Source organism: Brienomyrus brachyistius, chromosome 3, assembly GCF_023856365.1.
Source record: "Brienomyrus brachyistius isolate T26 chromosome 3, BBRACH_0.4, whole genome shotgun sequence".
In the NCBI taxonomy this organism is placed as follows: domain Eukaryota; kingdom Metazoa; phylum Chordata; class Actinopteri; order Osteoglossiformes; family Mormyridae; genus Brienomyrus; species Brienomyrus brachyistius.
In genome coordinates, this window is record NC_064535.1 from 29179811 (window position 1) to 29202532 (window position 22722).

Consider the following 22722-nt stretch of genomic DNA (forward strand, 5'->3'; position numbering starts at 1 on the left):
AGAGAGGGATGGTGGGGCTTTTTGTCCCGTTCCCCAGTGGCAGGTTGAGGGATGAGTCTGTGTCCAGCCCCCAGCCAGCCTCTGGGCTGAACTGCACATGCCAGCCAGTGAGGGACTCCAAAAAGGTCACCCAACAAGATGAACATACAGCTGAAACATCTGTACAGTGGTGGCGCGGCTGGGTAGGTGCGCTAAATATAACGCCAGACAAGTGAGGGTTCAATAATTTCAATAATACCATTGACAAAATGGCCGCCATGTGGCCCATGTGCCTGACCCACCCGGGGCTGATTCTCCTTTTTTAACTGCTGATTTTTTAGCAGCCAGCTGAATTGCAGTACAGCAGATGGCTTCCTTCGAGCCATATTTCTCTGCTGCCTCTGCTCTGCAGCCATTTGAAGGAGTTGGGGGGTGTGTGACCGAGATACGGCGAGGGCACCCGGAGAACCGCCCCATGCAGAAAGTAGGGTAGGTCCTGGAGTCCCCCGCGGGACCGGCCCACATTGTATTTATAGCCCTGATTGATACGGCCATGCAGCGGCGCGGCGATGAGACCGTGGGGCATCGGCAGCAAACCGCCCGGCCCATGTCAAGGACTGCGAGGCCTATTTATCAGCGTCTGGAGGCTCCCCGTACTCTGAAAATGGAATTTTCTCCCTGTGAGACATCCTTAAATAGATCCCCCCCCTACCCAGCCCCCCGCCGTCGCCTCCCTCTGGGGCCACAGCTGACTAAAAGCATTGGAGGCGACACTGAAATATTCATGAGGACAAAACAGCGAGCTGCTAGAGGGTGGGGCAGCAGGCAGGGATTCTGGGAAGGCGGAGAATGCAGGGAGGGGGGTGTTCTGGGGGAAGAGGGAAGACAACACAAAGAAGCATGCTCAAGTGGACATGTTGCCGTTAAAACGGAACCGACTCTGGTCATAACCCAAAACATAATCCTGTATGAATCTTTAAGCTTTAAGGTGAGAGCTCTGCAGGGACAGGGTGTTCTGGGGGTCTGCCTGAAGGAGTGCAGTCACTCCCAGAGGGGAAAACTCAGGCTGGTAACTCATGGGGTTAAGAGGGGGGACACCAATGGACAACAAGAATAACAAAAGATGGAAAAAAAGAAACCGCCAATGACATTAACAGCGATGGCAGCAGAGTCCGACGACAGGAACCAAGGCGTCAGCTTCACGCCGAGACAGACGAGGGGAGTCTGACAATTTTGTACTTCTGGCGTCTGAGAAAAGCTTTAAAAATAGCAATGACCCCCCACAGGGGGCTGGCAGACACCATTAGGGGCACTTTTCTCCTTCCTTTTCTCACAGCCCCGCTTATGTGGTTCCTGCGGAGTGGGGGAGTTACAGGGATGCAGAATCTGTACGCAAATGGGAATCATGGCTGGTTTTGTACAGAAACCAGCGTGTGGTAGAGAATGAGAGAGAGAAAGAGAGAGGGACAGATTGTGTGTGTGTGTAACGTGCAGAGCGGCAGGCTGCGTTAAGGCGGTTAGTCGCTGGCCTGAAGGCCACATCCTTAAAGCCTTGTTTGGGCTTGTGATGTCATTGGGACAGGACAGTTCTGCACAGAAGGTCCACTCGCCCCCTCATTCCCCACCAATCAATGGCAGTGAGACACTCCTGGCGTGTAAGGACTCTGCCTCGGGTAGGAGAGGTGGGGTATGTGGGTGGAGCCAGAAAGGCAGGAGAGGCGGGGCCATGGATAGGGGTGGGGCACATGGCAGCCAACCGATGCACTCTCACCTCTGCTGAGCCCATCGGGCGCCGCGCAGGATCCGGCACTCCTCGATCTGGCCCGAAGGCGGAGAACATCACCCTGATGTCGTTCTCATTGCACTTCTTGGACACCATCCCTATGAAGAGCTTCCTGTCTTCCACCGCTGGGGGGGATGAAAGAAGCAATGATAAAGGGGGGAGATAAAGAGGGTGTGAGCCGGTGCCTGTGATCAGCTGCTCATTACCACATCAAACCAGCTGTTTCCTGCCTGCCCCCCCCAACACCCCACTCCTCGCTCATCCTCCTTCCCCCCAGACCCCCTCCCCACTCCGTCCACCTCCCCCTTGTCTTATGACCTCCTCTTCCACAAACAAGGCAGCCTTCTGTATGTGGCCCCTTGGGGCTATTATAAGACTGTGGGTACCACAGTGCCCCCCTATGGTGGGAGGAAAGTACATTTGGTTTGTTATGCCATTTGTTTTTGGCCCCTGTGCAAATCTGTACATGCAAATTCCCACATACTTGCGTGTGTGTGTCTGCATGTGTGTGTGTGCACACTGCTACACGCATTGCCGTCTCTGTGATTCCATGTGTGGGCCCTCCAACACATTCTGTGCGATGTTAATCCAATTCATTTTTTAATGAGCAGCCTGTCAGCTTCTTACCAGGAGGCCAGCAAGATAAGCAGCCTGGTGCACTCTGGGAAATCAATATCACACTTATTTTGCTGTTGGATCCCGTTTTGTGCGTTTTAAGCAAAACTATCAGGATGTTCAGAAGATAAAATATTGTTTCATATTATTTCAAAGCCTTTATCCATTTGTACATATAGTCTAACTCCCTTGAGAAAAATTTGAGAATTTTTGGCACATAATTAATTTGCTTGGAGGGGGGAGGGATGGGGAAAGATGCCAAATAAAGGAAACACCCGCTTCTGAATATCTGACACGACCGCCGGCCTAGTGACTCATGACTGTGAACAATTAAATTATATAATCAATCAAGCTGTCACTGCGAATTTGACAGATTCGTTTGGGCTCTGGTGTCACGTCCAACATGTCCTTGTATGGGTCTGACCCCACGGCTCTCTGGGACGGGGAAGATTCCCCCTTTGTCATGGGGTCAAGGCTGTCCGCATTGCTGGTATCAAAGCTAAAGATAAATATCACTCAAATAAAAGCAGTGCTTCATGAGATGCGCCTTACTCTACTGGGTAAACACTGCTTCAGATCCAGGACACATGGAAAGCAGAGTCCTGAATATTTACTGCCGGCCCACCCAGGCTGTACCCAGACACAGGACACACTGACGGCAAAAATGGCAGCTCAACACTTCTCTCCTCTCCTTCAATAACTGCAAGAGGTATTGTTTTTATTGCCATAGAGACAGCATTCCACTGTCGCTTTATCACCCCATGTGGACTAGCCCACCTGTAATGGACCCACTGACTGCAACTGCCAGTCAATGAGGGAAAAGGTGGAGCATAATGCATGGATAGGGTGGAGCTAAGTTTGGGGGAGGGTGTGGCAATATCAACAAGGGGCGGGGCCAGTATAGAGAAAGGGTCGGGTCGTTGAAGACTCAAAGGGTCATTGCTGAACCTTCTTAATCCAATACTCCGCCCCCAATCCCACTCCCATCAGACCGCTAACACACGCAGCACAACCTGCCATGATCCCTCTTTACCCCCGCCAGCCCCCCAGACACTCACCGTTAGACTTCTCACTGTCTGCTGGCTTCATCTGTATGGGATGATGCATCTGGAGGGGGAACAGAAAAGGATTTCACCTACAGATAATCCACCACACAGACAGACACACACACTCATACAATACATTAATTTCTATGGGTAAAATCCTAGTCCCAAAATGACAACCTTTACCCCTACTCAACTGTAACCATAACTAACCTAACAAAACACAAGGCATTTTTAGGCTTTTGATTGCAGTTTATCGCATTAAAAGTACATCTATACATTACCCATACACACACAGGCTCCACACAGCCTACAGAAACCTGGAACCCTGTGGAATCATACTCAGGTAAGTCCGTTTTTTGAACATCCATTCATCTGATTTCATACAGGCATTTACTCTCTCTGTGGCAGAGCTAAAAGTAAGCATGACACACTTAATCAGGGATGTTAGATTACACACAGCTTTTTCAAACACCTCCACTCTCCCACTGCTCCTACAGAGAAGTTTACTTTTAATAAACCGCACAATTTAAAAAGCTCAGGATTTTTCATCACATGCTGTGGTGTACACATCACAGGGAGAGGTGGTACTGTAAGTCGAGGCTTCTTGCGGCTCCTGAGTTTACCCAGAATCCCCGGGAGCGCCACTCTCGCATCGCAGGCTGCCCCGCAGTCAAGGGGCGTAAGCCTTTCATCTTCCCCCGAACACAAACTCCACACACAAGCGGAGTTCCTACATCAGTCAGGCTTTCGGTTCCGCTTATCCTGTGGTTACTGTTACAAATGCCGTCACAACTGCATTCCGACGGAGGCCTGCTGAGCTGGGGCCATGGCAGGGCTGTCCAAATAATATTTCTGACCCAATTAAACCCAAAAGTGTAGTATCCCGGAGAGTCTGCACCTGACACTCCCTACACGAATGTGGATCTCTTTGAAATCTGACTGGGCCAAAGGCAGGGTCATTGTGGACAAGGGGCTGGGCCACTATGCAGGATGAGCAGCGCCAAGGCACATAAAAGGGCGCAGTCAGTGTGGCAAACGGATGGAGCTAATAAAAGGCAGAGGATGAGGCAGAAAAGTGGCGAGGCCAATGTATAATCACCACCTTTTGCAGTCCTTGGAACTGTTGGGAAAGGTCTACTAAACGGTCACCTTCGCACCCAGGAGAGGCTCCTGACCCAGATTACAGTCCCTGTGCCGCGCCCCCTCCCTCTCAGCAAACCGCCATGTGCACCTGACAGCTCAACAGGACACCAACAAGCTTGGCTCGTGCCCGTACCGTGGGACAGCCCTGGTCACAGGATTTCACACCCGACCACAGTGCCCCTCCCCCCCTTGTCGCAGGTCCGCCCGCACCGTTAAAACACGCAGCTTGGCAGCTGTCCCTGCATCAACACACATGCCCATTCTAGTTCGTACTGTTTGACTACCCCTGCTGGCATCAGCATACATGCTCTACACTGCCTCCTGCTGCTTTCCGGTATGTACTGTTTGACTACCCCGCTGGCATCATCATGCACGCCCTACACTGGCCCTTGCTGCTTTTCAGAATGTACTGCTGGACTGCCCCACTGGCATCATCATGCACGGCCTACACTGTCCCCTGCTGCTTTCCGGCATGTACTGTTGGATTACCCTGCCATTGACAGCACGCAAAACCTCCCCAAGCTCTCAGCTGCTACTTTCGTGACGTTAAGGAAGCATTACCTGCTCGTTCTTCCTCCACCCCACTGTGGGGGTAGGGTAAGGCTGGCTTGCCGATGGGGTGACCCAGCAGGATTATTCAGGTACCGTGTACTCAAGACAAGGACGCTCCTTCTAACATGAGGTCAGACGCTGCAGAAATGCTGGTGTGGTGTGAGTGGAGGTTACGAACAGAGCATGCGACAGCCAGACAGATGGGCCACTCCGCGTGATCTCTCCCTGTCACCGGCACGTGGATACCAGGTGGGTGTCAAAACATGAAAGGGCACCTGCCATAAGTGTGGCTCGCTCCCCTACCATCCCGAGGCCTTTGATGTGCATGTGAACCCCCCCCACATTAAGTCCGCTTTCCCCATCCCTGTTCGGCAAGGTGAATCGCACTCCATCACCACGACTACAACCCTGATTAATAGGTTTTTGAGTGCAAAATTCAAATGAAGGGGGGGGTACTCATATGGTAGCACACAACTTAAAATTGTAAAGGTATATAAGTTCTATTTTAAAAATGAAGAAGGAAATTTTGGCATAACCCATCAGTATCAGAGGGATAGACGGTGTGTAAGGGCTGCTGTGGCATTAGTACATGGGCTTTAGGACGTTGTAGCCAGTGTGTGCGTGAGACCCCTTGTGACCATATAATGTTTTGTCTGGAGCTGACCTGCTGGTGTGTGACTGCTCAGTGATAATGTTTCCCCATCACTTTCCCCCTGCTCTGCCCCCCCCCTCCCACCACCATCACACACACCATCTGTCTGGCGGACAGTGTGCATGCACACACAGGCCCCTACGTGATCCTCACACTTGCTTAATTCCGTCAGACAGGATTCTCTCTTTCATTCCTGAGCCTGCTTCGTCCCCCCATCAAAGACCCCGATCCTCCGTTTTCAGCATCCTCCTGAAGTGAGCTACCAGATCTGGACAGCCATTTTCTGTTAACATGGGGGCTCTGGCCGTAGAGCCCGATTGTATATGGGTTGAGCGGCCGTCTCGAAAATCCGTTCTTAAAAAGTGTGTAGGGCCGCCTTTCTGAGATGCCCACTCAGAAATTGCTAACCCCTCACCAACGGACAGACTCCTGTAGAGGTTTATCAGACCGGCAGGTGTAAGGAAGGTGCCAGAGGGCACCAGCAGGGATTGCATCCTGACCCGGCCCAATCGGCCCGTGTCCTCGAGTCCAGGACAGGCAGGACAGCAGGTTGCTGACAATTACTGCTGGGAGGACTGGCATAGATTGATATATCTGGCAGCTGCTAATGAAACGTTAAATTTGCTGCGAAAGAGAGAGAGACAACTCTCTCATGCCCGGGCAGGTGGGAACACAGGTGGGCGGGTGCTCGCCCCCCCCCATCTTAGTCGCGGATGGGGGGATTCAGCCCCCCGTCTTTCATGGGTTTGTGCGCCCGTCATTGCGGCTGTCTGATGTCACGCCCATGACATTCCTCAGAACGGCTGCCTGAACATCAGCACAGCTGGTCCTTGGTCCTGTCGGGAGGCAGACGACCGACGCTGAGCTGTCCGCTGAGGAAGGTCTCTCCACACGACAGATACGAGCATGTTGGTCTCGCAGGCCTCACCTGCCCCCAGCACAGAGGGAGACGAGTTAAATCATGTGTACAAGACGGTGCCTGTGGAATCTGCACGGTAACTTCTATGTATCTGGGCTTTACTAAAACAAAAAGCACTCCATCCTGGGGCTCAGCCTAAGTCAGGCTCAGTGACCATAACCCTACAGTAAGCTTATACTGGACGGATGGACGGATGGATGGATGGATAAAAGAAACACAACATTAGGTTGTTCAGCTCTTTTCTGTGGCAGGCCGGAGGGTGATGGTCTGATTCAAGGTGGGGACTTAAACAAGTTAATCCATGATGGGATCAAGGTTCTTTTAGGAAAAGCAAGTTGAGAAAACAAACAAAAAATCTTAGTAATTTCAAAAGAGAGTGACAAAGAACCCGAAGAATGCTACATAACCGGACAAGCGCGTTTTGCTAAGTTCTGTCCTCTATATTCACCCATCTGACCCCATAAGACCCCCATCTAAGCAATTAGTCCAACTAGAGCCAGCTGGGCATCATTAATTAGGTTTTGCGATAACGGCAGAGATGCGGGCCCCCCCACCGGCTCGCACCTGCTCCGAGTGCTTCCTCATATCACAGGCTCACAGACTGGACATCGAACTTCTGTTAAGCTGCCGTGAAAAGGCTCAAGACCACAGATCTGCTCCTGTGAAGTCGGGGCACAGCTGACGCTTTCTGGGCAGCCGGACCCATTCAGACTCTCCATAGACGAAGAGCCCGCCCCTTTGTGGGCGTGGCCAGGGTGTTTTTAACATGTAGAGAAAGATCCTTGAACGACACTCTCTGTCTCTCTCAGTGCAACTCACAAGGCCAGACCAGAGCTGCTTAGGAGACACATCACAACAGAGATATCAAGCGTGATAAAAGAGGCGATTACCTTGACTAAGGCAGCTAGCTGCCGTACAAAATAGAAACGGAGAGAGGCGAGTACTTCAAATTGCGGTAGCTTGAGCTTGATGTAACACCACTAGCTTCTGCGGCTAATTCTGTAAGCGAAACACAGGCAAGAATACCAAAAGCGTTCCTCCGGGAGAGCTTATAAAGCAACGGGGAGGCAGGGACCTATCCCAGAAGGCTGAGTGGCTCCCCAAAAGGATAACAATGGAAAATAAGAAGCGTGAGGGTGTCTTGGGCATTGTGACAGAGAGCCAGGTGTGAGCAGGACACAATCATGGCCCCTGTAGATATTTCCTCAATCCCACCGCAGTGACACTGGACAGCAATCTGAGAGTAATGCCAATGGGAGAAAACCCAACGGGGACAAACCAAATGCTGTGATGAAAGCGCAAAACGGCACCACAGGTCAGCGGCCAGTTAGTAACGGACTCAGAAAACATGTCTACTCGAAGGAGGTTTAAATGAGCCATGAACGAATGTTCTGGATACTGAATTACCCACAATGCTTCCTTTCCCTCTAACCAATGGGAGGCCTAAACCTGTGCAAGTCACACAGATTACCAAACAAAGAAACACCCCTAACTCAGGTCAATGTAGTCAAAAAGAAATACTCAGGTAAAGACAACACAGGATAAGCACTCACTTAGACAAACATTACCCCTGCGTAAGAACTGATAAATGCCATCTCTTTGTAAACACACAATCTCCAGACGAAACAGGCCCCAGACGAACATAAACACACATGCTATATGAAAGCCTCAGCCCCCCACAGTGGGAATACTCACCCCAGATAGGGTCTTTATGTTGTGTAGAGCATTCTGTGCCTCCAGGGCAGCCTTCCGCGTGTAAAACGTTACAAAACAGCAGCCTGCGAAGACAGAGAGGAGAGACGATCACAAATCACAGGCAGCAGCTTCCGAACGAACAAAACGAAAGCGTCCTGTGAAACGTTATCTTCAGGCTTCTACGGGGCTGAGAGGAGAGGAGCAGAGAGGAGAAAAGGAGGTGGAGGAGGAGAGGGCGTTCTTGCTGCCAAGACATGAGTGTTTTCATTATGAGGCAGAAAACCTCGGGGGGGGTGAGGGGTGGCAAGATGAGACAAAACAATGTCATTGGTACAAGGCCACTGTCATCGACGTGGTAATGCTAACAGATATGAAGGCTGCCGTCTCCCTCCAGACACTTTCGGAAACATTCATGTCTTGATGAGGGGCCCCCTAGGGGATGAAAAAACATTGTTGTTATTTCAATATAAATGAAACCCAGTGACGTGGGACTGAGCTATGTGCCGTACCATCCATGGCAGCGGGTACACTGCAGCCCGGCTGACGGGGAGGCAGTAAACGGCACTCGCCAGTGCCGCACTGCCAGCTACCAGCCACTATCCAGATGCTGGCTAACGAACCGTGAAAATTCCCGTTTCATTACACGGGTAAAAACACAGCGACACGGGTGCCGTCGGGAACACAGGGATCAGCATACGGACGGAGTTAATCTCAGCGGCTGTGTCCTCCACTCAGAACCTTTTCGAATCACCAACATGGCCATGCATGTTGGAAATTCTTCGCATGGGTTACCGGATCGCCAACCAGAGCTCCGGGCTGGGCCAGGGGAGACCCAGGAGATGAAGAGAGGACTGCAACCACCTGCTGGGTTCTGCTTAAGATCAGAACCTGCCCGTTCCAGGTTGTGTGCAGAGTCATACTCCTGCGTGTGGCCCCCCCAATTCACCAAAATCCCAGAATGGGCCATAATGTGTCTTTAAATGCTGCAAGCGTGTGTGTGCGTAAATGTGTGTGCGTATGTTTCTGTGTGCGCGCGTAAATGTGTGTATGTGTGTGCGTATGTTTCTGTGTGCGCGCGTAAATGTGTGTATGTGTGTGCGTATGTTTCTGTGTGTGTGCGTAAATGTGGGTATGTGCGCGTGTATGTTTCTGTGTGTGCGTTATCAGGGTGGTACTGTGCTGGAGGCACACAGAACACGGCTGCCACTAACCTATGCATTTCCCGCATGGAGTGTGATCAGTATCAAAATTTGGTGGGGGGGGGGGGGGGGTGTGAAGAAAATAAGGAGGAAGGGGGGAATGAGGGGGAGGGGGGCTGTTAGCTAAATGAGGAAAACACTGTGTGTGTGCATGTGTTGTGCGTGTGCGTGGCACTGAATAATAGCCTGATTACACCACCTGACCACCCTGCACACCACATTGAGAAAACAGTTTCTTCATATGCTACCCATAATGCCGTGCAGCTACACTTCACAATGTGGAAAGGCTCCCCACAGCCGACTCATGGCCAGTCTGTCAGCCATCTGAGGAACCGAATAAAAAGTTTTGTTTTCTTTGACAGCGTGGAAAGAGAAAAACAGGTGCACATGATGAGGAGCACAGAACTTCAGGCACAGGGGAGCAGAGTGAACAGCTGTGGGGGGGGGGGGTGTGACAGTACCAGCTTTGTGTGTAAAGGGGGGGTTGCCATGGAGGCTCTCCCCAAATTCCTGCTGGAAGAATTCGGCTCATAGCCACCAACCTCTCTAGTTGTCCCCAACCTCACTAACCATCCCTAAAGTGGGGGGTCGGGGGGGGAGGGGGGGGGTCACATCACTTAGCAATAAAGCAAAAGAAAATGCCTACATTTTGCTAACAGGTTTTAATCAACAAAGCAATTTGACCGACACTCCACCTGCCAAAAACAATTATTAGTTTAGTTTTTATATACACAGTAATACGAAAAAACTTCTCCAAAAAAGAATAAAAACGGAATAAAATGAAGGAGCTGTGATGGGGCACAGTGGCCTCCGCAGCCATTACTAACCGCACATGGAGCCGTGCAGATATAAAACACCCGAAGAGGCTTCATCACTGCGTCTGCAGCCATCAGAAACCGCAGCTCAATAAAATTAAAAACCCACACAGTTTTACTTCTCACGAGCAAAATTGTACAAACTACCGCCGACTTGACAATATTAGTACCAGTCAGGGCCACTGTGCACTTTTAAAAATGAAATTCAATGTTTTTTAATACCCCTTTCAAGCTCTTCACAGCAGAGCAAGACCAAAATGACCTCTAATATGTCCTGTGTCACCGATTCTTTTATTCAAACGGATCGACGCAGAAATCCGACACAAACCCCTCACCCTCGGCAACAGCTCTCTTTTAACGAACAGAGCGACAGCAAATCTCTCGCTGGGGGCGGTGTTATTTTCATGCGGGTGAATGGCTTGGTGCATGATGAACTAGGGAATGGCATTTTAAAAACCGAGCATGCTTGGTGTTAGATTCATACCATTGCCAGTGACTTATAACGGATTTACCACAGCAGTATATTTTTCTTTAATTTCTTTCTTAATTTATTCTTTAAATGCATTACTTCGTTGTTTATTACCATGACTTGGCAATTCATTTACATTATTCCCTGCCTTGGGTCCACAGTTTCCAGGAGAGTCTCCAGAGCCCCGCAATCCTGCATGGGACAAGTAAATAGACAAAATGGATGTTTATTTTATTAATTAATTTTCCTTTAATTATTTTGTGGCCGTCTTATTATGTTCATTTCTTATCCTTTGTTGTATTTCCTCTTTACGTTACTCTTTGCGGACAAATGAATTTCCCCCCCACAGGGATAAGTTCTGTCTTGTCTTATCTTTGGGGAACCCAAGGCACTTGGGGGTGTCAGAGAATCTGTGGATGAACAGCGACTGGACGTCGAATGGAGGTGAGAGTTTGCTGTATCCAGCAGGAGCGGCAGCAGATCGTCTTACTCTCACGTCACACTGAGGCCTCTCCTATGCTCGTGAGAGTTTTAGTTAACAAAAAAATGTTCTGGGGGTAGAATAAAAAATTACTGGTTCAATAGAGGAAACCAATCCAAATGTAGAGCAGGTGGGTCCAAGCAACTAGAGGAGGCAGGACGAAGACGTCTGACTGGTTGATCCCTCTTTCTCTAGTTGCTTGGACCCGCCTCCTCCACAATCTGATTGGTTGTCTCTCTGAACCAACCATTTTTTTTTCTGTTCTGTCCTCAGAACATTTTTGCGTAAGTAAAACTCCCATGAGCCTCTTCAAATTCATGTGAAAACTGGCCTTGTGACACATTCCATATCCAGGCCTTGTAGCACTGCTCGTTGATGCCAACTGGTCCCAGTGCTCCTCAACTCCCCTGTCTCTGTCGAATTGAATTTTTTATTCCTTGCATCCCACCTCCTCAAACATAAGGATGTGAAATGACAAAACAAGAGCAGCACAGAGCATACGAAGGAAAGCGGGGAGGAGTCAGCAGCACAACAACTGAATTATACATCTGATTATATAATAAGTCATGGTCTGTAATACAGGCATGATTAACTCAGTAGGTCTGCAGAATCTAATCCCCAATAGCTAAAGAAGGCATTTTCAGACATTTTTATGGCCGTAAATTTTGAAAATCTATTTTAACGTTTCAAGGATCCATAGCAAGCAGAGTGTGAGAGCAGCGGCAAGAGCTGGGCTGCAGGTCCCAGATGGGGGCAAGTGTCAGTGAGTCTCTGCTTCAGGTTACCCGCAGCCCCTCGCCCCCACAAAGGCCCCCTGGTGGCAAGTTTAAGGATGACGGCAGCCACAGGACAGACGGGAGGAGTGTCCTCATGGGACAGTCATGCCTGCATTACAATGTGTAAAAGTGCAGGGCAGCTGCAGTGACCTGCGACGCTTCCTGAGGCAGAGAGGTGCCAGTGTGTGGAGGCTGTCTGCAGAGACGGGCACAGGGGCTCACAGCACACCCCCATACTGCATGCGCCAAGGCGCAGTGCTCTGGTCCCCAGGCTATGCAGTAATTGTGCAGAAGCCACATTAGCGGCTTTTTATCTCCAAAGCAGCGGAGTGGAAACACTTAACAGGGATTCGCTGAGTCTGTTTGCAGCAGCGTGCTCGTGTCCCCCCCCCCCCCCCCCATGAGGCTCAGTGCTGAAATGCAGGAAATGCAAAAGGAATCACCGTTGCTCATTTTCCCCTCCCATGTTTCCTCACAGACTGGAAGCTGAGGTCTATCTCACAGACAGCTGCCCGTCGTGGTCACAGAGCACGGTCCTCATCACCCATCCAGACGAGCAGCCGAGGTGAGGAACAGTAGGCGGCGACAGGAGCGGGCTGAGGGGGTCTTTGGCAGAGAAGGGAGGGCTTCCTGTGATGAAATGTGACATCTAATGGCCGTGGTGACCTCACCAGGGGAGGAGGAGGAAGGGGCAAAGCCGGGGCAGCCTCAGGAGAGAGGCTGAGACCAGTGTGCCCTGGCAATTATGGCCCGATAATCTATCGGAATACATTAACATGTTAATGAGGCCTTGGCACAATGCCCCCCCCCCCCAAAAAAAGAGGCTGGGCAGGGGCATTAGATAAAACCCGCAGCCTCCGTCTCTCAGGCTGGTTTGGCTTGCCACTGACAGCGGGGGGTGAACGCGACCACATGTGTGCTGTGGGCGTCCTTCACGAGCCCGCGCCGGCACCTGTCAGGGACCGCCCGGTGTGTCGGCCGAGCCGTCTGGCCGTCTGGCCCGTGCCCTGCATGTTTAGAACAGACTGGTAGTGCGGGCAGCACCTCCTCACTGCCCGGCACCGAGCCACCGGAACCCAGCCAAGGGGCCCGGTTTCTTCCCATTGGGCTGACCCTACAGAGGTGGGCACACACACACACACACACACATACATATTATATGCACAAAGACTCCCACAGACACACACTAGGTTCATGTGACTGAACACATCGTAGCCAGCCCCCCACCCCCCCCCCCCCCCCCCCCAGGCCTGCCTATGGCGTTTCACTCTCCGCCGGGTTACAGCGGATCTGACCAGAACCACAAGTCTCTCAACCTGTCGGAAACAGCGGGACACGTTTCCAAAACAGTGCTCTGGATCAGAACTGAAGCTTTGGCATAGATGTGGTTAACCAGGATTGTGGAGGATGGGGGAGAGAGAGAAGGGGAGAGAGAGAGAGATGGAGGAGAGAGGGGGCTGCTTGGAGGACAGAGAGAGCACACTCTCGGAGTTAAAAAAGGATGTTTTATTCATTAACGAAGGCACACACTTAATGGGCTTCTTGTCTGCTTACTTTACAGAGAACAAAACGCTTGCCTCCCTCAGATCTTCACACACGGAATGCCATCACTACGGAAAACAGCGCCGTGCAGCACACAGACTGACCCGTAAGTAATTTAATAGAGCGAGATGATGGTGAGGAACCGGCTGCCCGCGGCCCTGACTGACTCGGCACTGCGGTCAGCCGTGATCCACTCCGGAACGATCCTACTTACAGACAGTATGTCTCACTTTGTCCAAACCCCCCTCTTACACCCCCACTACCCAAGCCTCCTTACCCCCCCCCACGCCCCCTCCTGAACCGTTGTACAATATCAAAGCTGCAGCCGTCTGTGCAGATCTGACACAGAGCTGGCTCAGTGCAGCACAACACCCATAGAGAGTGTGATGCATCATGGGAAGGCTCTGCTGTGGTCCTAAGGGATGAAAATGCAAGGTCGCACACGTGAAAAGCACGAATGCAAGGTCGCACACGTGAAAAGCACGAGCCACTGGAGATGCAGAGATCGCAGGACACTGGATATACACATCAGACTTAGTGCAAATTCTCCACAGAGTTCCCATGATCCTCCGGGGAGACATTATGGCCGCTACAATGATCGCTCACTGAAGTTTGTAAGACAGCAGCATCTCATTAAGGGATAAGGTCTCTATAGCAGGAAAAATCCTGGCAACTCCCAGCCACCCCCCCCCAAGGCATGCCTCATAGTGGCTGTGCAGCCCTCAGCATCAGCATGTTATTAACCTGTTTTTAAAAAAAAAAAAAAAAACAACACACCAGCCTCTCTCCTAATTCCAGTTCTGTGCGCGCTAGTGCCCCTGGGAAGCAGGAGCTCAGACTGCACAACGCCAGCGGACAGCAGAGAGGGGAGCCCATAGCTCCCGGGAAGGCGGCACGCCTGATGCAACTTACAGAAATGGCTAGTAGAGCAGGATGCCCCCCAGAGCCGAAATGGGCTCTCCAGGAAATCAGGCAGGCTGTCCTGGAACCGTGGAGCCGTGGTTATCCGTAACGACCCAGACGTCACTGGTCCCCTGATCTGTGGGGATGTCACGTCCAAATCTGAATGGAAGTTGACGGTTCAAAATCGGAATATTTCCCTTTCACTCTCACTACGGTTACTACAGTTGAAAACATTTTCAAAGCAGACTAAGCAAAGATGTAATACTATATGCTAATATTACCATATCTATGCCACTGCACATAAGCGGGTGTATTTCTGTGGAAAAGAGTTTCTCGGAAAAATCCGGCCCAAACCGCATTTTTCTCCTCGGAAAATGTACAGGTTATTGTGCACTACAAACACCAATTTAATAGCAAATTCACTCATCAAACTCCCAGTTATAAGGCCGCTGCTGAATGGCCATATTTCTCCGGTAGATTTTTCAATCCAGCTGAACGCTACATTAACACAAAAACAGGGTAGGATGAAAAGCAGGTCAGAATCGCGACGAGGCTGACCCCGAAAACTCCTTAGACCTCTTTTGAGCAGAGGCCCCTGGGCTACAGCATGGGTAAGCCCGTGCATTTCCTGTAGAAGACATGGTAGGGATGCCAGTGTTTGAACAGTAAACCCATCGTCATGATGACCGTTGGAACAATTCGATCACACAATTACGCACGGCGTGTTCTGGGGTCAGCACCCTTGCTCTACATGCGTGGAGTTTGCATGTTAGGGTCAGCACTCTCTAAAACACCACGGCCGGCATCCGCTTAACACAAATCCAGCCGGCCCTCTTCATTCTGGCTTCCGTCCTACACGGGGTCGAGCAGACCCCGTCTCTGAAGTGTCCCCGAACCATCTCTACTCAAGCTTAATCGACGCACGTACCCAAGGCGCGACCCAATAATGGTAGGTCACGTCAATCCACGGAGACGGTGAACTTGCGGCCCCCCCCCGTTCATCGGGCAGAGCTCGTCCGCCGGAATGTTCCATCAGATGCCAAATGAATGCGGAGTGACTCTATGAATTATTTAACTCGTGCTGCTTGTCCCACAAACAAGCATACATCGGTTTTTTCCTCCCCGAGGCAACGGGTGCTAAGCAATATTCCTGGATATCATGCACCCACATTTCGGCTCACCTTCGTAAAACAAATGGAGATGGAAAGCTATGATGTACAGCCACTGAGGAGACGGCGCCCCAGCGAAATACACACTGTTTTTGGGGCTTGTGACCCCATTCACACTCAAGTGTCCTAATGCACGTGTCCCTCACATGTAATGGCACCATTGTGCTGCTCGGAACCTGGACTCGCCTCTGGCATTCATAACTGCCGAATTCTGTGTTTAATACAGAGATAATGAGAGTCTGCGGTCCTGAATAAGGCGGATGGATGGATGGGTAATAAGAGTAAAACAATGTCATGGCAGACTCAGAGTTAAGCAGACTAGATGGTGGAGAAAGAGATAGAGATAGATAGAGAGAGAGAGAGAGAGAGAGAGAGAGAGAGCTGTAGGTATGATTTTTATACAGATGACGGCGGGTTAGCTATTAGCCTCGGTGAAACGGGGACCAGCCTGCGACCTCGGGAAGGACAGGATGTACGAATAACGAGGAGGAGGAGACAGAGCTGACAGGCAGAGGAGACAGATCAGTGTGTGTGTGTGTGTGTGTGTGTGTGTGAGAGTGTGTGTGTTAGGTTTATTTTACATTGTGGGGACTAAATGTCAGACAGGTGCGATCGGAGCGTGCAGAGATCGTTACCTTTGCTCTGTGGTGGGTTCTGGCTCCGGTCTCGGAGGATGTTGATCTGGTAGACGGCGCCGTACGGCTCGAACAGCTCCTTCAGCTCCTTCTCTGACCAGGACCGTGGGATCTGGCCCACGAACATCTTGATGGCGTCGGGGTCGGGCTGGTCCGAATGCTCCAGCGCCCCGTTCATCTTGCTGCCGGTGCCGTTGCTATGGAGAGACACGTAGGCGGGGCGTTACACGTGTGACACGTGTGACATGTGTGACATGTGTGACATGTGTGACATGTGTGACATGTGTGACATGTGTGACATGTGTGACATGTGTGCCCGTCTCTCTAATCTCTCATTCACTGTCACCAGTTATGCACAAACATACTCACACGCGGCAAAAGACAGATGAACAAATCACAGGAACGTCATAGACCGGAGTGACAGCCATGTGAGCAAATTATGGGGGGATGGGGAGTTGTAATCCCCCTAATAATCAAAACCAGCCAATAAAACCCCCTGGACCCCCTTATCTGAATGGAGACCTCAATCCCCCCCAATGGTCACCCCAAAGTTACACCCTTGGTCACAGTGACCACAGATCATACGCAGATCAGAGCTGCGGGCGTAGTAACGGGTCACACCCCCCCCAAGGTGCTTTTACGGGGGGATATAAGATACAGCCAGAAAGGTACTATTATGCTGCCCTGCCAATCACCACTCTGTCTAACCAATTTGAACCAGCAAATGGGAGCCAACGACTCAGTCAATAAAAAGTGGCTTGTGTGTCACCGTCCATCCCAGTACTGCTAAGACTGCTTAAGTGTTCATGTTTCTGTAAAATCAGCCCCTATAGCCCCATCAGAACCCCATAGCAATTTGGGAACAAAGATGCCTCTTCGTTTCGTGTGAGGTAAGAGCCCCCCCCCCCCCCCCCCCCCACGAGAAACACCACAGACCGTATCCATATCCTGGGCAACGCTCTGCTGCCAAACACAGCGGCCTCTCAGTGCGTCTGCCAAGGACGCCGAAATAGGAGCGAAGGCAAAACGGCGATTATTTTGGAGCTTTGCTGAATGGGGGGGGGGGGGGGGGGCTCAGATCTATGAACGGCACAGCTGCGAACAAACAGGATGGGGAGGAGAAGAGGCAGGGGAGCAAACTGGAGGGGGTTGCAGTCTGATTTCTTAAACATTTCTCCCATCAGTGACCGCCCTCTCAGCAAAAAAAAAAAAAGACACCATACTTCTCTGAAAGGGGTTGAGTCACAACGGGACACATTTAGGATCAGTCCCTTAGGAGGAGGGGGGCTGCACACATTGGTGGTGGGGGGTAATGGCACATATTTCAGGAGCGGCACCTCAGGAGGAGGCCAGAACAAAGGGGGACGTCAAAGCACCAGCGGGGGCACAGCAGACTGTATTTAAATGATGCCTCCCCCCTCGCAGCTGCAGCCTTTAAAGGTCCTTTATTTCGGGGGGGGGGGCTGACAGGTGAGTGCTTAATAACCGTAATCAGCAACGCCACACAATCCTAATTAATCTCATTTGCAACAAAAAACAAGCCCGCTCCAAGTCGTAGAGAAGAAAAAACAAAAATAAAAACGCATCTGACATTTCCTGGGAAAATAATTCCACATCCGTGGTCCAGCATCCGAGCCACTCTGTGGCGGCGTTACCGCGGCGACTCGGCCAGCCTCATTCCGAGCACATGCCTGCATTTTCATCTTTAAGACCTTGCGTGGCCAAGCCAGCTTGCCATACCACCAATAAAAATTTCCCACATCAGCCTTTTTTATATATTTTTAAATGCACCCGCAAACCACAGCACGTTCCGAGGTGTGACGCCTCGTATTTATCCACAGAAATTCTCCATTTATCCGGTACGGGTCTGGACACGTTTCTGGGGCGACGCTAATGGGGGGGGGGGGGGGGTGTGTGGTGGTAACACTTTACGCTATAGAGAGCCGGAAATCGCGAGCATCTGCCCCGGAAAAATCAGCAGCGCAAATCAGAGAGCCCCCTCCCCCCTGAAGAGTGCCCCCCCCAGTGCATTCAGAGAGAGGGAGTGAGATCTCCGATGACTCCCCAATCCCCCTCAGATGCAGTTTACTGCCGGTATAGTAGCTGTATGCCTCTCCAGAACATTCTATAACGGGACCAGCATGGGCAAATTCTTCCCTAATCCAGCCAGGACCATCAGACATTCCACCCGCGCTTGAGGACAATCCCCCCTCCTTCCAAGGTCAAAAGTCTCCCTGGTTTTATAGAGGAGCATCTCAAAGGATATTCCTCAGACAGCTCAGACACCCTGGCTTTTGTTAATTTGAAATGATTAAGTGACAGAAGTAATTTACATATTTTACCATTTTTACACTTATTACACTTGCTTATTTATACAGTAGGCTGAGTTTTTGCTGAGAGTTCAGCTGCTGTGCTGTGTTCAGCTCCGACAGCAGCTCCCTGTCCTCAGATCCAGCCTCATTTCAAACAACAAAACCTATTAACCAACAGAATCAGGTGTGAACAAAAAAAAACAAGTTCGGCAACATTACTAAAAACGCGCTCAATTTGTACAATGTAACCATGGAGACACACCAAGGAGCGACTGGGGAAAATTATCAGATAAAATGTCATGCTGTTAATGAAGCCATGCTGATGTGTGCCCCCCCCACAAAAAAGTCACCTCTGCAGGCTGACCTACAATTAAGCATCGAGTGAAGGGAGGGGCCCAGTCTGTCTCCAGCCCCATCCTCCATGTCTCCACCCACCCTTTTCCACCCCCCTCCACCCTGTCTCTGCCCCCAGCTCAGTCCCCTGTCTTTGCCCCATCACTATCTCCACCCACCCTCACCACCTGTCTGGACTGCAGGCTAGGCTTCCCGATCCCCCAGAACCCTACCATCCTGAACACTCCATCCAAGCACCCCACCATTACAGGAAGCAACAGTACCCCACCAATCTGCTAGGGGGTGGTAATGAGGACAGTTGGACAAACCTTTTTATACAAGAAAACTCTCAATGCAACACGTGCTGCATTTACTGTTTATAGCTTCAGGGAAGCTAAGGTGCCAAGCAAGCACGTTCAAGGTCTTTTTCATTTTTTTTTTCTTTATTTATTAGCGTTCAGATGCTAATAAACAACCGACGCAGCGACAGAAGCGTGACAAATGTGTGCAGACGGCAGCCGGCGGGCGAGGCGCACTCCACAGGACCCCGGTGGGCTCAGACGTGCACTCCTGGGGTGGTGAGGACGCCGACTCCACACGGCGAGGCGTAACGGGACGCGGCAACATGGAACAGATCGAATTAGTGAAAGTGCGCAGAGAGCTGATTAGCAAGCAGGACCTGCCGCTGGGGGGGGGGACAGTTCAGAGCCTGTCCTTCCTGTGGCAGAGGGTAAAAACGAACAAGGCCCTTCCTGTAATGTTTATCGACATTTACAGACCCCCTCCATTTTCACTTGATTTCAAATGGGACCGAGTGAGGACAAGCCTGTGAGGTCAGCTTCCTGCTCCCGGCCGAGATCGTCAGAGTGGAACGTGGCAGCCGGACCGCAGTGTCTGCGTGGGGCCGAGTTGGGGTGGGGGGTGGGGCATGACGTGTGACCAGAACACAAGTCCACTGTGGTTGGCGAAACAACCGAAACCCGAGCATGAGCATGTGTGGGCGGCAGACACAGGTACGCATGAGGTTCTGTGTATCAGCTAATGCCAGATTCGACCAATCACAACATGTCTTTTTGTCATCAACGCCTACAAAGTCTCTCCCCATAACAATAACGTCACCAGGAGAGAAGGACAGGATACAGACAGAACAGTCAAGATATTGAAGATGATTCCCACTGTCCAGTTTCCTCGTTTCTCCTGGATTAACATTCAGTTAAATGTCCGTCATCATCCTCACTGAGGTGATGGATTGGCAGGTTCTCAATTCCTGGAGGACATTCTGGGGGGAGTCAATAGAACCCTCCCATTGGCTGGGGCAGTCTTTCTACAGCGTGACTCCAGAGACACTTTCCAGAATCTCCTACATGGGCCGTACCTCCATCTCCTTCTCAAAAGACCATTTAACGATCAACTTTTTAACATGCAGACGTGTGCCAGTGAGGGGGGGGGGGGGGGCACTGCATCAAATGAAAAGTGACTGATTGGCAGATGAACCGACGTCATGGTAACAGATTAGTATGCGGTGGCTGACAGCGCTATGAGAGCGGCTAGGGTACATTAGCGGAACACACTCCGGCATTATTTTACAAATTACTTTAATTCTGCAAGTGTTGACAAATTAAAGCGATAGAACTTCAGATCCACGTCGCATTAAAGGATCCACACTGTAAAAACTCGCTGACTCCCCCAGTGCCCAGGCACCCCACATCAGCTCACAGAGACAACAACGCCGACAATTTGGATCGCCCCGGAACCGCTGTAGATGGCAGGACAGCCCCGATCCCACTAACTCGTTAAGCCCTTATATAATCCCCTCCCCCGACAATATCGTCTGCCTGGTTTCCATGGGAACGGCAGTCATGGCGCATAGGGCCTGCTGCCGTGGCCCGGGCAGGGAGAGGAGCCGCCTCGTCGCACCGACTTCCGGAAACATTGCGGGGCTCCAACCCTCCACTACTGGTCAGGGATGCAGGGGCAGCTTGATGTCGTCAGCATGCCCCCGCCTCCCCGGGGTCCAACATGCCCAACTCAACATGAGGGGTGGGGGTGCCGACCCGGCCCAGCTGCCAAGAGGTCTGTACCTTTGTACCAGAAGATGGACCCACCCATCTCAGCCATCACCACTATGACTACAATGGCTCGGGCACTGGGCATATGGTAGGCAGGAGTCCTTTCAACCACTGATTGGTTAATCCCAGTGGGAGCTGATAAAGTAACCAATGAGACTTATGATGCACCACAATCACGCCCACACTTTGATTCTCTCATTGTCGCTAGTTACCGCCTCCCAGGGTTAACCCAATCAGGGTTCAGACTTGGCACTGGGCCTCCGTATTGGCTTTTAAATCGACTGTATACACAAGTGGAGTCATTAGACTGGTTATTTATCCCACATGGCAATCAGAGCCTGCATGTCGACAAACTGCCCTGATTGCCTCACCGAGCAGAGATCGGTGTTCCGCCAAAAGTCATTTAAGGAGACGTCTGTTTGCAGAAGCAAAGGGAGTCTCTGCGGGCTAGGGTGGCTCTATGGGGCTTGAGGGAAAGCCCAGAGCATACTGGGAGATGTAGTCTTCTGTGATACACAACATGGAGTAGATGGGAGGAAACATCTGATCAGCTAATACAATAATGTACCACGTGCGTCTATCCATCTGCTAAAGGGCTGTAGGGAATCAGAAACCATTCACTGTCGGTATAGGACAGGGGAGATACATCGTGGGCACAATGGCAGTCTATCATAGTACATACAGTCATAATCTGAGCCAAACACAGGGAGACCTCCACACAAATGATGCTGGAGGTAGGATTCGAACCCGCAACCCTTGCAAAGAGGTGACAGCCACTCAAGGAGTAACCAAACCACCTCATAGTGCAGCATTAAGCAATTTAATATGCGTATTTATGTGAAAAACAAGACTTCCCAGGCTAGAGTTCAACTGGAATTCTTGTCATGAAAGCCCATAGTTTAATGTTAAGGAAGAAATTTGTGTGTAAGAGATGATTACACCCTGCATTCTGCTCACGGTCGGCTGTTGAAAGTGAGAGAACTCACTCCACCCCACAGGAACAAGGCCCGCTCCAACAAACAAGGAAAATGGGGGGGGGGCGTGCGAAGGCTCAGTGACACCTGATTGTGCAAGCCGCTGCACCGCGCTGGGAAATATTGACACGTAAAAGGCAGCCAAAAGCAAGCGGTGAGCTCCATGACAAAGCGTACGACAGGAGAGAATGAGCATGTCCTCCTAAGAAATGGGTTAATCCACTGTTCCGGTGAGCAGCGACGCCTCGGCGTTCCACCCGCCAGGCAGACGGAAGGTTATGCTCCTTCGATCGCGGAGAGCGAGTCACGCCTGCGCTGCAGCGGTTGGCCTTCCTGGGGACCGATTCAGCAGAGCCGCTCTCATAAAAACGGAGCAGTTTTTATGATGCTTTTATTCGACCGGGAAGAAACCTCGAGGGCCAAAAGAAATTTCCCACAAGGCCACTGGTGTCTCTTAGCCACCTGCCCTGGATGATTCATATTTGCAATTTTAGAGAGCGATGCACATTTCCTTGGGATCTTCCTCTAAGAGTCCTCTTACCAAACCTCCAGGGCTTAATTCCTTCAATGTGCTGTCGATATCAAGAGGGAAATCGCTGCCCACGAAGGCGTCCTGGCCGCGCCCAATATATCAGCACCAGGGAGTGTCGGAAGGTTAGCC

The 22722-nt window shown here is 51.1% G+C and overlaps 1 protein-coding gene across 1 annotated transcript in view; it reads right to left on the reverse strand.

Annotated features, from left to right (window-relative positions):
• LOC125738138 (CUGBP Elav-like family member 2) overlaps positions 1 to 22722 on the reverse strand; it is a 72022-nt gene that overhangs the window by 27874 nt on the left and 21426 nt on the right. The window contains 6 exon segments of the mRNA XM_049006817.1: positions 1751 to 1769; positions 1771 to 1809; positions 1811 to 1887; positions 3436 to 3484; positions 8385 to 8467; positions 16374 to 16570. Of these exon segments, the coding sequence (XP_048862774.1) occupies positions 1751 to 1769; positions 1771 to 1809; positions 1811 to 1887; positions 3436 to 3484; positions 8385 to 8467; positions 16374 to 16570 (464 nt within the window).